Source organism: Megalops cyprinoides, chromosome 16, assembly GCF_013368585.1.
Source record: "Megalops cyprinoides isolate fMegCyp1 chromosome 16, fMegCyp1.pri, whole genome shotgun sequence".
NCBI classification, from domain to species: Eukaryota; Metazoa; Chordata; class Actinopteri; order Elopiformes; family Megalopidae; genus Megalops; species Megalops cyprinoides.
The window spans coordinates 28,063,121-28,077,828 of record NC_050598.1 but is presented as its reverse complement, the minus strand read 5'-3'; the positions used below and the strand labels follow the sequence as shown (position 1 = coordinate 28,077,828).

The following is a 14,708-nucleotide window of genomic DNA, read 5'->3' as shown; positions in this document are numbered from 1 at the left end:
AGCTGCTACAGGTGGAATATGACCTGGTGCACATTTGTGTTGCATGTTTCATGTGGATAGCTGTTATTTGAAATCATGTTTCTTTCTAGTGTACAGAGATCCCATACAAAAAATATATTTCAGAGAATATTTTTTTTGCTCAATCAATGTATTGAAAATATGTAAATTATAGTCATTTTTGTATATTGCAATATATTTATGCTTTGCATTAATGTATTTTAAGTATACTTGCACTATATTCTTGAGCTGAACAACATACTGTATTTCTTGATTTATTTCATTTACAGTATATTTAATTTTTATATGGAATCCCATTATAAATGTAAGAGGCATTCCACAAAATGAAACTGGTTTGCTGTGCATCTGCACGAGCGAGTGTGTGAGAATAAGAGTCCCCAGCCCATCTGTGGCCATTATCACAGCACTTCTGCAATGCCAGGGTAATGCGAAAGGAATGCTGTGTGCTAGATGAGGAACTGGCGCACGGCAGCGGGGGATGAGAACCAAACCTGTTCCGCCAAGGCGCCCTGCTTGTACTTCCAGTTTTTTTTTTTTTTTTTTTTTTTATAAAAGGGGGCGAAATCCTTTCTAGACAGTTTAGACTTCATAGTCTTCAAATTAAAATGACACAAACGGGAGTGAGCAGAAATTGGATTACGTGCTATGGGACAGAGGGGAAATGAGGCGTTGAATGAAGTAACTGTAACCGAGGGGAAAATGCCCGGCACAGAATGCCTTGTGGTCCATCCGTCTCTGAGACGTTTTACTCTCCTCCATGATCCCAGAAATCGTATTAGGTGAGCCTGCTCCGTGGTCAGCTATGCCGCTCCAATATCACATTTTTATTCTGACATAAGTGGAGTGTTATGACTCTCCCCAGCCCCACAAGAGGCTTGATTCCCATACTGTATCTCCTGTAGTCTGCTGGGGGATGTCACTGTAGTTGGCCAGGAATAGCCTTGAATATTATGTGGAAGTAAAAAAAAAACTAAAAAACACTTCAGCACCTGTAGAATACTACCCGTCAACTGTTCCTTTTTTTAAAAAAAGGTCTCTGTCTATCTTTATGCTCAAAGCAGACTGACAAAAGTCAAAGATATACAGCCTGTTGTTTCTATTTATGACCTCAGTAGCTGATGGTTGGATGGTTGTCCCTTGCCTGCTCCTGGATGCCTAAAGTTACACCCTGGACTCGATCCAGGGGATGCCCCAGGCCCCACACATCGCCCCAGTAGAGGGCATCTGACACCCAGTGACGGGGGGTGGGGGGTGGGGTAGTGGCCGATGCACTGAGTATCGGACTGCCCTCTGCTGATGGGAATGGAGTTCACATATCCCAAGTGGGGCAGGGCTAAAATTAGCCGTTGATTATGATAACCAAGAAAAACACACTTGCTCAGCTCATTGGAGTGGGATATAAACCAAATGGCCAGGAGAACAGTAGAGGGGAAAGGGTGTGAGGGGAAGGAACTACTGACCTACTGGACATAGCAGTGACAGTTCCCAGTGGTGGATTGTGATTTGGTGCTAAAGCGGTTCATTCAGAAATGTGGCAATGTAGTTGAATTCCTCAAGGTCCTGCATATCAAGGAGTTGTTTTTTTTTTCTCAATAATCTCTTAATTTTCGCTTAATGTGAAACCTGGATTTGGTTAAGTGGAAGAGGTGGCTGTCTAGAATCACTGCCCAGCTTTTTAGGGCAGTGTTTCTCCTTCAAGGACCATTGTTTCTTTTGGTTGTTGTTCATCAGGTGTTTGTCTTTGGGAATTCCACACACAGCTGCCTGACGGATCTCGGCCTGTAGCCGCACACGTCTGGATCGATACGTGTGTAATCGGAGGAAATCGAACGGAAAGCGAGCATCTCCTCTCTGATGGTGTCCAGGGGAATTAATCGATAGACCTGCTTTTTTCTCTCCTCTTTTTGCCCCACGCCCGGTTTGATGAGCCCTCTCACCATGCCGCTGGCCCTCCTGTTCTGGGCTTCAGTGCCTTTTCTGATCGCCGTCTCCCTGTTTTTCTTTCTGTCCCATTCAGGAGCGAAAAGCGTGGCCAACAAGAAGAGCGATGGCGTGAAGGTAGGGGTGAGCATACGCCTGGGTCCTGGCTGTCACAGCCACGGGGAGCTGTTCAGTCATTTGGTCTGTCAGAGAGTGAAGACAGTCTGTGCTGCAAGCCTTGCCGGTTTCAAGAGGGTGCATTGAAATTTCCTCAGCATCCTTACAGAAACATAACAAGACAACCATTTTACTAATCCCCTCCTTTAGAGGCTGTAAACCTGTACTAATCCACTCGGGATCCTCATTTAATATCTCAAAGCACAACATGACTCTAATGCACCTATTTTATACCTGTACACCATATCCAGGGCAGTTAGAAGGGTGGTAATTGGTGTCTGATCTCAGGTCAGCCTTGTCGGTCCTGAGTAGCTAACGGTACTCTCTCCTCACATCTAGCTCAAATCTCAGCGCTGAGTGTTTTATTGGAGGTCCTAGCACTAATGCTAGTGTTAAGGTGAGAAAGACAGTACATGTTAAAGCTCAGCCACTATTAATGCCAGTCCCTGGGGTAATGGAGAGATGGGGGGGGGTGTGAAATTCATCCACCTGGTGCCACAGATATGCTATATTATGACCAGATATTTCACTCAAGCATTCCCTCCCTCCTGATTCCATTCTTGTAAAACAGCTTATGGTTGGAAACAGGGTGTTCCAGCTCCATCTGTGTTCTTATGCAAGATCTGGGTGTTCTGTTTTAGACCACATCCCTTGAAGGATGTTCATATCGAGCCAGAATATCAGAACACTGAAGGTGGGAGAGAAAGCCTTTCAATACAAAGCACACAGTTGACGGTCTCGTCAATATATAGAGTATCTGTGCTGGAACCCTCACTGCGTAGACAAAGAGGTCAGGGTTCATTAGGGTCAGGGATCTCTGGGATCAGGTAGCTGTCTGCTCTCCCTCAGTCTTCATCAGTGTCTCATGTTGTACTGAATGTATGCACACACACATACACTGACACACTCGTGCACACACGCACACACACTGACACACATGTATACACTCATGCATTCATACACATGAAAACGTACGCTGCGTCCCAGAGTGAAGTCACATGCAAAAAGCTTTCAGGATCCCCTTTTACACCAATTACCATTACAAAACATGCACAATGCATCTCTTGCATGTCTGTATAACATCTGAACCAGATGGCACCACTCATATCATAGTTAGATGTCATAATAATGTTGAATTGTGGGAAAACCTGCTTACGGTGGCCCAGGATAAGGGCCCCCGAGCTGCAGTTTTAGGAGCTGCCCCTCAGAAAGAGCGTTTCCACTGTGTGATCCAGGAAGCGCTCTGACTCATGCTCCATGCATACCAGAGGATGGTCTCACTCTCTCTCCCACCAGCTGCCTGGATATAGGCCTCTGCTAGGGCTCCACCTAGAATCCGGTCTTTCCAAACCCTCTCACGGTGCCATGCTCCCCACCTGCCAGGGAAGAACCCGTTTCAGTTGAGGCTCTTTACATTTCCAAAGTGTTTCCAAACACAGAGAGTGCACAGGAAGTGAAGTGCTCTTGTTTCACTCGGGAATCATGCTGAGAGGTTACTCATTTTAGAGCAGTGCCCTTCACAGTGCAGAGAGCTCTGCAGGTGTATAATTTGTGTCTGCATAAACAGGGAGCTCTGGTATTATCAAATATACACAGGGTTTCCATATCGTGGATATAAGGAGTGGTTGAGTACACCTGGCGGAGTTCAGCTGAACATTGAACATGTGTACATGTACTGTATGTGTGTGTTCTTGTGTGTGTGCGTGTGTGAGTATGAGTGAGTGTGAGTGTGTCTGTGCTTGTGTGTGAGTATGCGTGTATGCACTGTGTATGTATGTGTGTGACGGTGTGCGTGTGTGTGTGTGCATTCTGTGTTGAGTGGGTTTATGAGTGTGAATGTGAACGTTTCTGTCTGCACGCGTGTGTGAATGTACGTGTATGCACTCGTGTGTCTGTGTGTGTGTGTGTGAGTGTGAATGTGAGTGTGTCTCTGTGTGTGTATGTGTGTGTGTGTGTGTGTGTGTGTGCGTGTGCGTGTGAGTGTGAATGTGAGTGTGTCTCTGTGTGTGTATGTGTGTGTGTGTGAGTTTGCGTGTGTATGTGTGTGTGTGTCTGTGTGTGTGTAAGTTTGCGTGTGCATGTGTGTGTGTGTCTTTGTGTGTGTCTATGCATGCACATGTGGGTGCATTTCTGGCTGTTGTATGCCTCTTCCTGGAGGTTTCTCACTCTGGAGCAGTTGAGAGGATTGTGCTGGCCCTTTGGGAGGGCTATGCAGGACCCACAGATGGGTTTCTGATGGGACTAGTAATCAGTACATCACAATTCCATACTCTGTTATCAAAGGAATTCCTCTCAGACGAAGCCAGGGGGACCCTGACAGAAAAGAAGAGAGTGGCAATGACAACAACGACACCACAGTCACCACAGACACACACATATGTACCCTCATACTAATACACACACACACACACAACACAGTGCATACACGCACACTCACACACGCATACACACATGTACCCATATACTAATACACGCACACACAAACACACACAAACATGGACTGACACACAGGCACACACACGCACACACACACACCTTGGAGCTGTCCACTTCCCCTCCTCGTGTCCTGGCCTCCGTTTCCATCCCATCCTGTCTGTATCTGTCTAACTTCTTCTCATTTCTCTTCCAGAAAAGGAAGTCCAGTTCCAGTGTCCAGCTGATGGTGAGTGTGCTATTTCCTGTCGCGTCTCAGCTGGCTCCTACAACGGGGCCAGAAAGTGACCGCCAACCCTAACCTCTTAAAAGGCACCTAGGGTGGTTCTGGGAAGAAAAAAAAAACCTAGGGAAAGCGTTTGGCTGCATGTACCAAACACAAAGAAACTAGCCTTGTAGAGGCTGTTGACACTCTGTGCTTGATCCATCCAGCTGAACACCTTCCCACAGAGTAATGTGCAAGCACTTTTGACTGGTTTTAAAAAAAAAGACTATTAAAGTCTGATAAATGCATGGTACTGGTCATTTCACAGATTGCTGTCCTATGTGCCCTTTAAACACTGAAGTAGTAAAACCTATAATTCAAAAATGGAGCTGGACTTTCTTTTTTTTTTGTTTTGTTCTTGTGACATTTCATTTTCAGTGTTACCTGACCCATTGCCTTTTTATGTGCACTTGGATGCACGTCTTGGGGCAGAATGTCTTTCCACCGTAGGTCTTCCTCGTGCTCCGCCCTGACCGCTGTTACCCGCTCAGACCCGAAAATAATTCGAGGGGCTCTTTTTTTTTCTCCGAAGGTGCCTGCGTCGTGCAGAGGTGGTCCGAGGTTTAGCGTTTAAGGCTGCACGCGGAGTCTGGTTGCGCGTTCGCGTGGTCATGCTCCTCGTGACAGGAACAGAGCGTCCCTCTCACCACTCTGCCCGAAACCCTCACTCTTTCTGTGTGCTCCTTTCCAGGAATCATCGGAAAGCACGAACACGACCATCGAGGACGAGGACACCAGAGGTACGGGCAGTTTCGCGGCGTGCGCTTTAGGCCCTTTGAGTCACGCTTATCTAAGTGTCGGTTAGATAAGCAGCTGGTGCGCAAAAGGCAAATCATGGCCTTCAACGTAGCCCAGATAGGCATCCCGCGCTCTGTTAAGCCCGCTGACTGTTCATGCTGTTGTAAGCATTACGAATAAAGCAGCTGAGGCCTACCTTTCACTGAGTGGGAGGTGACCCCACAGAACTGACCCCGGCAGGCTAAAAATGGACTTGTACTTTTGCTGGGGTCACTTGCTTGTGGCACAGTGAGTCATGCTTCATTCAGCATGCTTCCCTCTCCACCTAGAGATCTTTCAAGCATGGGTCCTTATAGGGGGTTTGTTGTACTTAATGTGATTTTTGCTCCCTCTCACTCTCACGCTCCATGCCCTACTGTGCTTATATAATTCTCTCCCTCTTTCCCATCCCTCCATCTCCTCTCCGTACTCCCTTTCTTTTTCCTCTTTCCATCTCTCTGTCTCTCTCTCTCTCCCTCGCTATCTTTCTTTTCCATACGCAGTTAAAGCACCTGTTACTCCAGTAAGAACTGTGAGGCACTGGAAGAGTTCTACATGTGTACATAAGCAGATAACAAGGTGTGGAGAGGGTTATAACGCTACCTATTGTGCCGTTAATCCCCTGCCTTTGGTAGAAAGCTCAGTGAGGCCACAGAGACAATACTTGTCTCCATTAATCAGAATACCCTACCAAGACATTTTTCATCAGGCAAAGAGAATAGAGGTAGGCAATTTTTTCTTTCTAACATCTTCTGTTCTGAAGCTATTCTTTATATATTAACAGGAGCTTGTCACATCATCCACTTTTCCCTGCTCAAATCTGCATTGCAGCCAAAATGTTGAACATGAACACTATGGAAGGACATCTTGTAAATTGGACAGGCCATTTACACAATCATAAAAGAGGGGCTCTATTACTGTGGAGGAATCTCTGACACCTCTATGGATGCTGGCATCCTATTCCAAACATTTCTAACTGTCAGAAAAGAAGTCTCTAGTGTCAGCATGAAATTTATTTTGAACTTTTTTTCCCCCACATATTCAGACTTATAATATCTTCTGTGGTTCACTTTGTGAATCACTTTTAAAATTGTAAATCTTCCCTTACTTTGATGACTAAGGAAAATTCTTCACAAAAATTTCAAAGTGCAGTTAGCAAGGAGTCAAAAGTGACGATGTACCTAGAGCAAATGGTGCTCTGATTTGTTGCAGTAAATCAGTGGGTGGATGACTGAAACAAGATCATTTATGATATTAAGTGTGCATAAGTGGAGCAGATCCATGGGTTGGCCTGTTAGGCTTCTGACAGATTGTCTGGTAGCATAAAAATGAATTTATGACATAATAAAAATTTATCCAAGATGGACAATTAAGGGGGGGTTCTTTACAAGACACCTTTGACTTATAATGGAAAATGACTGTTTTTTTTTTAACTGAATTGATATTCCCTGTCACTGTGGAAGGCATGTTATGGCTTATACATTACATTATTGTCATTTAGATGCTTTTATCCAGAGTGACTTACATAGGTTACAGTTTGATCAATTTAAACAGCTGGATATTTACCGGGTTATTCATTTGTGAGTTAAGTACCTTCCGCAAAGGTACAGCAGCAGTGACCCAGCGAGGAATTGAACCAGCAACCAGAAAGCAAAGAACCCCGGGTTCAGAGGTTAATGTCCCCTGTGAAATGGATGGGTGTCAGTGTGGGCTGAATCTATAAAATCACGCTGAATCAGTTACAGTGTGGAAAATAACACTCCTTGAAAGCTAAAAACACCAAGCATCTTCACTGAAAATCGGGAAGGGTTTCTCCTCCTGGCTTGCGACCCTCCACCTGGCAGCTTTGGTCTTTGACAAGGGGACACAACGCAGGGGGAAGCCGAGGTGCACTGGGCTCTGCTGTAACTCGGTGAAATGGCAGGACTTCCCCTCCGGGCTGCACCGGGGAGTGTGCTTAACGCGGAGGAACGGACATGCAGGAAGCCCGTGACCCCTGAAAGGCGGCTAACTCCACCATATGTGCATCTCGGCTCTGCTTCCCCAACTTTGCCGCAGAACTCCGCCTGGGGGGTGGGCGGGGAGCTTTCTCTCACTGCAGGCTCAGCCAATGCTGCTGTCAGTGTGGGCAGACTGGCTCTGCCCCCGCAGTACATTGTGGGGAAAACACACACACACAGATGAATACAAACAGGAGGCACTGTGCACGCACACACACACACACACAGATGAATACAAACAGGAGGCACTGTGCAAGCACACACACACACACGCACACACACACACACACACACACACACACACACACACACACTAATGGATACCATTACTTTTAAAATCTAACTGAAAGGAATTTAAATATTTAAAATAATTGTGGTCTATATAACATCCGTGTGTGTATATTTTTTCTATGATATTTTATTTTTTTCTATTATATTTTTCTATGATAAATATTTGGAGTGGCATCTTATTGCTGAATATTTTCAGTAGCGTCATCAGTAGTTGACTGGTGTGCTGCATGTTTCTGGATTGAACAGACAGGCCCACAGGAGGTATAGAGGCTGGTGTCATCAGGTCAGAGTCTTAGATCCTTCCCAATTGACAGGTTTTAGAGAGACGATACGAAAACGACACTGCGGCACAGGGTTCTCTGGGAGACTTTTTTATTGCATTTGCTGAAGTCTGCACCTGCCTGGAAAACAATTGCTTTCACCATGGGGGTTTTTATTGGAATTGACTGATCCTTTTGTCTGAGAAAAACCTCTGTGCATCTACCTGTTTTTCAGTGAGGAAACAAGAGATCATTAAGGTGACAGAACAGCTTATCGAGGCCATCAGCAATGGAGACTTTGAGAGCTACACGTAAGTGACAAGCTTTTCCCTTCAAGCTGTGTCTGTCTGCCTCTCGGAGAATCAGGGCAATTTGTGCTTACTCCGCTGCTTTCTTAGCATCACCGAGGAGACCTCCAGAGCCCTTCTCCTGACCTCAGTCAGCATGTCTTTTCGTATCTGCTTCAATGACTCACTGATTCTCATTTTTCTGGAAACGTGAGGACCCCGTTTTGAATGTTCTTTTTTTTTTGATGACATCATATTAAGGCTTAAGAAATGAAATTCTTCGCAACATGCATGATTAGATAATCCAATCATTTGTAAATCTGCCAGGTAGGTACCATGGAATTAGTACGGGCTGACATTACATGCACATACCAAATGATAACTGTTAGATAAACTAATAATTTTTTATGTAAATAATGGGATTTGTGACATGAGCCTCCTAACAATGCACTTTGCTGCTGACCAAAGGAATGATGGGATATGGCATGGCTGATACCATGGAGAGGGTAGCAGCAGAGGATTTAATTCATTCTGGGTGGAGTTCCTTCAGCACCTTTGGGGAAAAATGGATTAATTATTATTGAGGGATCACATTTGTCTTCAGCATAATTTGGTTTTGGCCCGAAGCCAGTTCCTAACCAATAGTTTCCTCTCAGCCTATGAGTGCTAGTGTAGAATGACTTGAGCATGGTACCCAATGAAACAACAGAAGGTCATGTTCAGTACCTTGCGTAACAGACCCTGAGAGCACCTTTGTTGAGAAATATGTAGAGCCTGAACAGTGGCTGAGGGTTGTGCATTCAGGCTGAAGTTAATGTAGCTCAGCTTTGAAAGGAAGAATGAAGCAGCTTTGGGCAGTATGCTGTGACAGTGTGGATTTGACAACATTGTATACAGTAACATATCCCCGCAATTTAATTACAAAAATTTCTGATCCTGAAAGATTTGTGTTGTATTCGTGTGGGTCTTGATGATGGGTGAAGCTCTGGTTTCATGGGCTGGCTGGAAACCTTGCACTACAAAGTTTTTCCCTGTCCATGATTTACGAGCACGTTTGTATCTTCATACTCTATGCACATTTAGCTCCCTGCAACTCAGTGCTGTAGAGCTCCTCCTCCTCTCTGTCCTGCCCTTTGAACCAAAAGGATTGTCAGGGCCTTTTGCCGGTATAGACCCACCAGTCTTAATCTTTGTGTGGTTTTGTTTTCGGAGGTGGGGACACAGTATGAGTACGGGCCACAGTACAGGCTGATTACACTTGTGGATCTGAGCCATGCAAGTGTAATGAGTGTACAGAGCAAGAAAAACAGCATGGAAGTTCTGACGAAGTGGCAATGGGGCAGATGGGACAACGCCGTGGGTTGGGTTCCCTGGGAGTCCCGAACGGAATCGGCGCTCAAATTCCTTAACCATGTTTGGGGCCAAATATGGACCCACCAGAGGGTTCTCTGATGATGTGTCTGCAAACACCTTTGAACTGCGCGCCTTGCCTCTCTTTGGCAGAGGAGCATGGAAAATCCTGCCCTCATCCAGCGCTGTCCAGGGATTGGATAGTCATTTGAGCCCCTGTCCCACTGGGGAGGCGAGGCTATGGTGTGATGTCATAATGTTGATGCACAGGATTGGGTCGTGACCAACAGCACTGCCATTTACGAATCTCCGGAAAGAATCCGCCTCTGACTCCAGGCTTATTGATTTATCTGATGTGTCATTTTCATCTGGTGTCACTTTTCATTGCTCTGAACACAGTGTGTCATTGCTGACACAGAAAAGAATGAAGGATGAGTGTGTTTATGGTCTTTATATGAGTACATGGCTGGATACTGTCAATGTTTACTTATTCAGTATTTTGAATGGTGCGGGTCAGTGTTAAAGAATGTACTTATCTGTTTTTTTCCAAGAGTTTATTGATCCTTATGTCAGGACCTTCAATAAGCATTACACTATGATACCAAATTCACTTATTCAGTGAAATAATGTTTCAAAACCTAGTTTTGTGTTTATTTTCACTTTAAAAAAATCCGCAGAAATTTTTAACATTGTAATGGTGCAAAATGATTGTCATGGAAAGTAGAGTGATACAGTACAGGGCTTTACACTAACTGCTTTTCTAGATAACCTGTCATTAACCCACAGTTTTGATAATATTCAATGTGAAATTAAGAAAAAAAATGCAAGTATGTTCATTTAAACTTTGCTTGAGACCTCCAATAGCTGAGATGAAAGTGTCAGCTTCTCAACATGCATCTTCCCCCCGACATATTATTAGATGACTGATCTCGCTACCCTAGCCAGTAGAGTGCTGCATTTTTACTGCACTGTATGAACACATTTTGAATTTGATGTGGCCTGAAGAATATTTATGGTTGTCTTGGGAAGAAATGGGCAACAATTAATGTCAACCATGCATGTATTAACCCACCCCACTTTCTCCTGTCTTTCCACTCCTTCCAACACCTCCCCCCCCACACACACACACACACACACACACACCCCTCCCCCATCCTAAATATAGCTTAACCTCTGCTGCACCCCTCCTTCTGTCAACAGAAAGATGTGTGATCCCAGCGTGACGGCATTTGAACCCGAGGCCCTGGGCAACCTGGTGGAGGGGCTGGACTTCCATCGATTTTACTTTGAGAACCGTAAGCTCCCCCCACCTCAGCTCCACCCATTTTTGTCATGTGACATGTCAGGGGAGGCCAGTGTAATCAGCATATTCAGGCAGCACACCCAGGATGCCTTAGGGGCTATGCAGGGCCTTCATTAATTCATTCTGCATTATTCTGGGTCTCTGCAGATACTGCCCGTGCTTTCTGCTCCTGTGTCATTTGTGTAGCTCCTGTTAGCTTTCTCTTGTCCGTCAGTGTTCATAGACACAGTCAGAAATGAAGAAGAGGGTCACAAACTGTAAAAAAGAGTTATTTTTTTAACAAAACCACCTTGATCCATCAGGTGAGGTGGAGCAGGTTGCTCTCTTAATTCCAGTACGACTCCTCATAGGGGTAATCATAGTAATAGGGAATAGCAAGACAGCGAAAATGAATCTTGAGTGAATCTCATTCTCATTAGTCAGAGTTGCTCGTTTCGGTCATCCATGACCGCAAACACTGCCTCATTATCTGATTGCGAGCATGCCTGTCAGCTTCCTTCAAGGCGAGAGGTGTATTCATTGTCCACACATTTAATCGCCTGATGTGAGATTCTGTTCTCAGCCATGAGGAGAGGGCGCTAATGAGGGTGATGAGCACAATTACTGAGAGAGAGAGAAAAAAAAAAACAGAGAGAGAGTCAGAGGAAAGGGCATCAAGTGAGAGGGAGAGCGAGAAAGAGAGAAAAAAAACAAGAGTGAGGGAGAAAATGAAAGAAATCATCAGAAAGAAACACTGTGTCATTGTTACATTACATTATTTCCATTTAGCAGACACTTTTATCCAGAGCAACTTGCATAGGTTACAATATTATCTATTCATACAGCTGGATATTTACTAAGGCAGTTGTAGGTTAACTACATGAGCAGTGCCCTAGTGGGGGAATCAAACCAGCAACCTTCTGGTTACCAGGCCTACTCCTTAACCACTATACTACACTGCCACCCCAAGTAGTAATGTATGTAACGCGCCACACTCACGCTTTCTACCCCGTGCCATCAGTGTGGTCGAAGAACAGCAAGCCAGTCCACACCACCATCCTGAACCCCCACATCCACCTGATCGGGGAGGAAGCGGCCTGCATTGCCTACATCCGCATCACCCAGTACATCGACACCAACGGCATGCCGCGCACCGCCCAGTCCGAGGAGTCCCGCGTCTGGCACCGGCGCGACGGCAAGTGGCAGATAGTGCACTTCCACCGCTCTGGGGCACCCTCCGCCATCGCCAAGTAGCTCCTATAGGTAAGCGCCCGCCGCTTTTTATTCTCGAGAGGCTGCCAAGCAGAGCTCGAGCTCCAAAGTCACACAGGGGGATCGAAACAAGTTAGTTTTAATGTTAAGGACCTTTATCTGACAGATGTTCGGTAATAACATGGACTAGGCCTGCAGTGCCAGCACGTGCTCCACAGCCGTTAACAGCCGATTTATAGATCACGAGCGCCATCTAGTGGTTTGGAAGCCTAACAGCCTTAAGTACCCTCCACAGTATTGAGCGCAGCATGAACCACATTCCGTCTGGAGGGAGGGCATTTAAAATTTTAAACAGATGACTTTTTTATTGTTAAAAAATGAAACATTTTTATCATTTTTCATCATTCTATTTTATGATTTATATGGACGCATTTGGTAAAACTGTAAATCTGATCCACTTTGGTCAAAGCCACCACAGTTACAGTATCTCTCCCCAGAGATTAGAATCCTCAACACAGTGACTACTCCATTTCAACCTGCTCAGGTGACCTCATCAAACACAAATTATAACTTTAACAGCTGGCTTCACTGTCAGCATAACCTAGACCAGCAAAACAGGCTGCAACACGTGGAGCAATTAAAATTACACACGTGGTAAACTGTCCTGGATGAGGTCAGCTGCTATGTGAGGGAAAATGGTTTGTGGTGTTGACTGCTTGCTCTGCACTGAGCTCGTCCTTGTGTTCGCTCCCCCCCCCCCCCCCCCCCCCCCACACCCCACTCTCCCTGCCCCCACACTCCATCCATCTGTTTCCGCTGCCTAGCTGTGGGATGTGTCCTTGGTGCCGGTGATCAGCTGACCGAATGGGATTGAGGGAGGATGGGCCTTCCCTCTGCATCTCACATTTTTACTTGATTCCTCTGCACACCCCGACTCCATCAGAGCAAATGGTGTCCTCCAAAAAAAAAAGAGAAAACTCTCACCCCCGCGATAAGGATTTCTCCTGATTCCACCTATTCTCTTCTTCTTTATGTTAATAAGGGGCATGAATATTCCTGAAAACTTTTTGTTTTAAAATCTAGTTTTCCAACTTAATTTATATTCAGCGCTTGCGTTAATTTCCACGTCTGTGCACTGCTGATAGTGACCTTATGAGCCGTTATGCCCAACACTCTCACTGCTTCCTTTGTGGCATTTTGTAAATGTCATTCTATCATGCACGAAGATAACACTTATTACAAACAGTCCCACACACTGTATATCAATCCACACTTGACTGCTAGGAATGGATAATAATTGTAGCTACTGTAGACATTACCCTTCACACTTACCTTTGAGATGACCACAATGGTCATTTTTTTTAATATTGTTGTGCCTAGCTCATGTTATGTCACTTGGAGTGATGTCAAGACCTAAATGTATTGGGCATAACTGATTAATGTTTAATGATCTTGTACATAACTGTCCTGGAATGTAGATGTTTTCCTAATCTAAATCAGTGCTGAATCACCTTTGATTATGGCATCCCATCATGAGCACATGTGGGGAAAAATGGGACAAATAGCCACTGACAGTGAATATCAAATACAAATGTATGTTGCAAAACTGATAGACTGGGACCTAGTGATGGGGAAGTGAGGCTTTTTGAGCTCCATGATGGTTGGAGATATGATATGTTGTCAACCGCTCATTTGTAAGAACCAATCTAAATGGCATGACAGGAAAACACTGATTGGTTCAAATCAGCGAATGTCAGTCATTTTATGGTCGATGGAGCCTCACTGTCTCATCATCATTGCATTCGTTTATTTCTGCCCAACACTGTAACGGCATTCCCCCTGCATTCATAACAATAAGCACTTCATAGAAATATGTTTCTGAGCAGATAAAGAGAAACCATGATCTACTTGCTACAAGCTTCCCGGATGTCTCTGGGTTAACATTCACAAAAATTTTGCGGCACAGTGCCAACTAATTTTCACCTTAAAATCATCGAAAGGAAAATTCATGTGATGTTTTTCAAAACCTAGTTCTACAACGCTGCACAAAACAAGGTCAATGTGGAGGAGAGCATGGGGGTTATCTTAGTTTTAGTTCCTTCAAGTCAGAAATCTGCAGAGCGAAATTCATTCTACCCATGCTATTTCTTCAGCTGACACGTCTCGGTTATATGCATTACCATCCATTATAATCATACATTACATTACATTACAGGTTATAGTCATGTAAAATAATGCAATGTGTGCATGCACATAGTGTATTTCACATCAAAGTGATGCAGCTCACCAATGTGGGAGGCTGTTGTGATCTGTCAACTGTCAAATAAAAAATTGGGGAAAAAGCATGCAACAGGCCAATCAAGGTATTTTGGGTTTTGTGGCAATAAATATATTGGCGTTTTTATAAAGAGCAGTGCTTTGAAGTGGATAACACAG

General features: G+C 44.8%; 1 protein-coding gene across 2 annotated transcripts in view; it reads left to right on the top strand.

Moving 5' to 3' along the window:
• Positions 1 to 12,317, top strand: part of LOC118790614 (calcium/calmodulin-dependent protein kinase type II subunit alpha-like) — a 60,858-nt gene extending 48,541 nt beyond the window's left edge. The window contains exons 13-18 of one of the 2 annotated variants that reach the window (XM_036547584.1): positions 2,036 to 2,076; positions 4,745 to 4,777; positions 5,505 to 5,553; positions 8,377 to 8,452; positions 10,979 to 11,073; positions 12,082 to 12,317. In XM_036547584.1, the coding sequence (XP_036403477.1) occupies positions 2,036 to 2,076; positions 4,745 to 4,777; positions 5,505 to 5,553; positions 8,377 to 8,452; positions 10,979 to 11,073; positions 12,082 to 12,314 (527 nt within the window). In that variant the 3' untranslated portion in view covers positions 12,315 to 12,317. The remainder of the gene's footprint in view (positions 1 to 2,035; positions 2,077 to 4,744; positions 4,778 to 5,504; positions 5,554 to 8,376; positions 8,453 to 10,978; positions 11,074 to 12,081) is intronic. The other variant, XM_036547585.1, reaches the window with a different exon arrangement.
• The last annotated feature ends 2,391 nt before the right edge of the window (positions 12,318 to 14,708 follow it).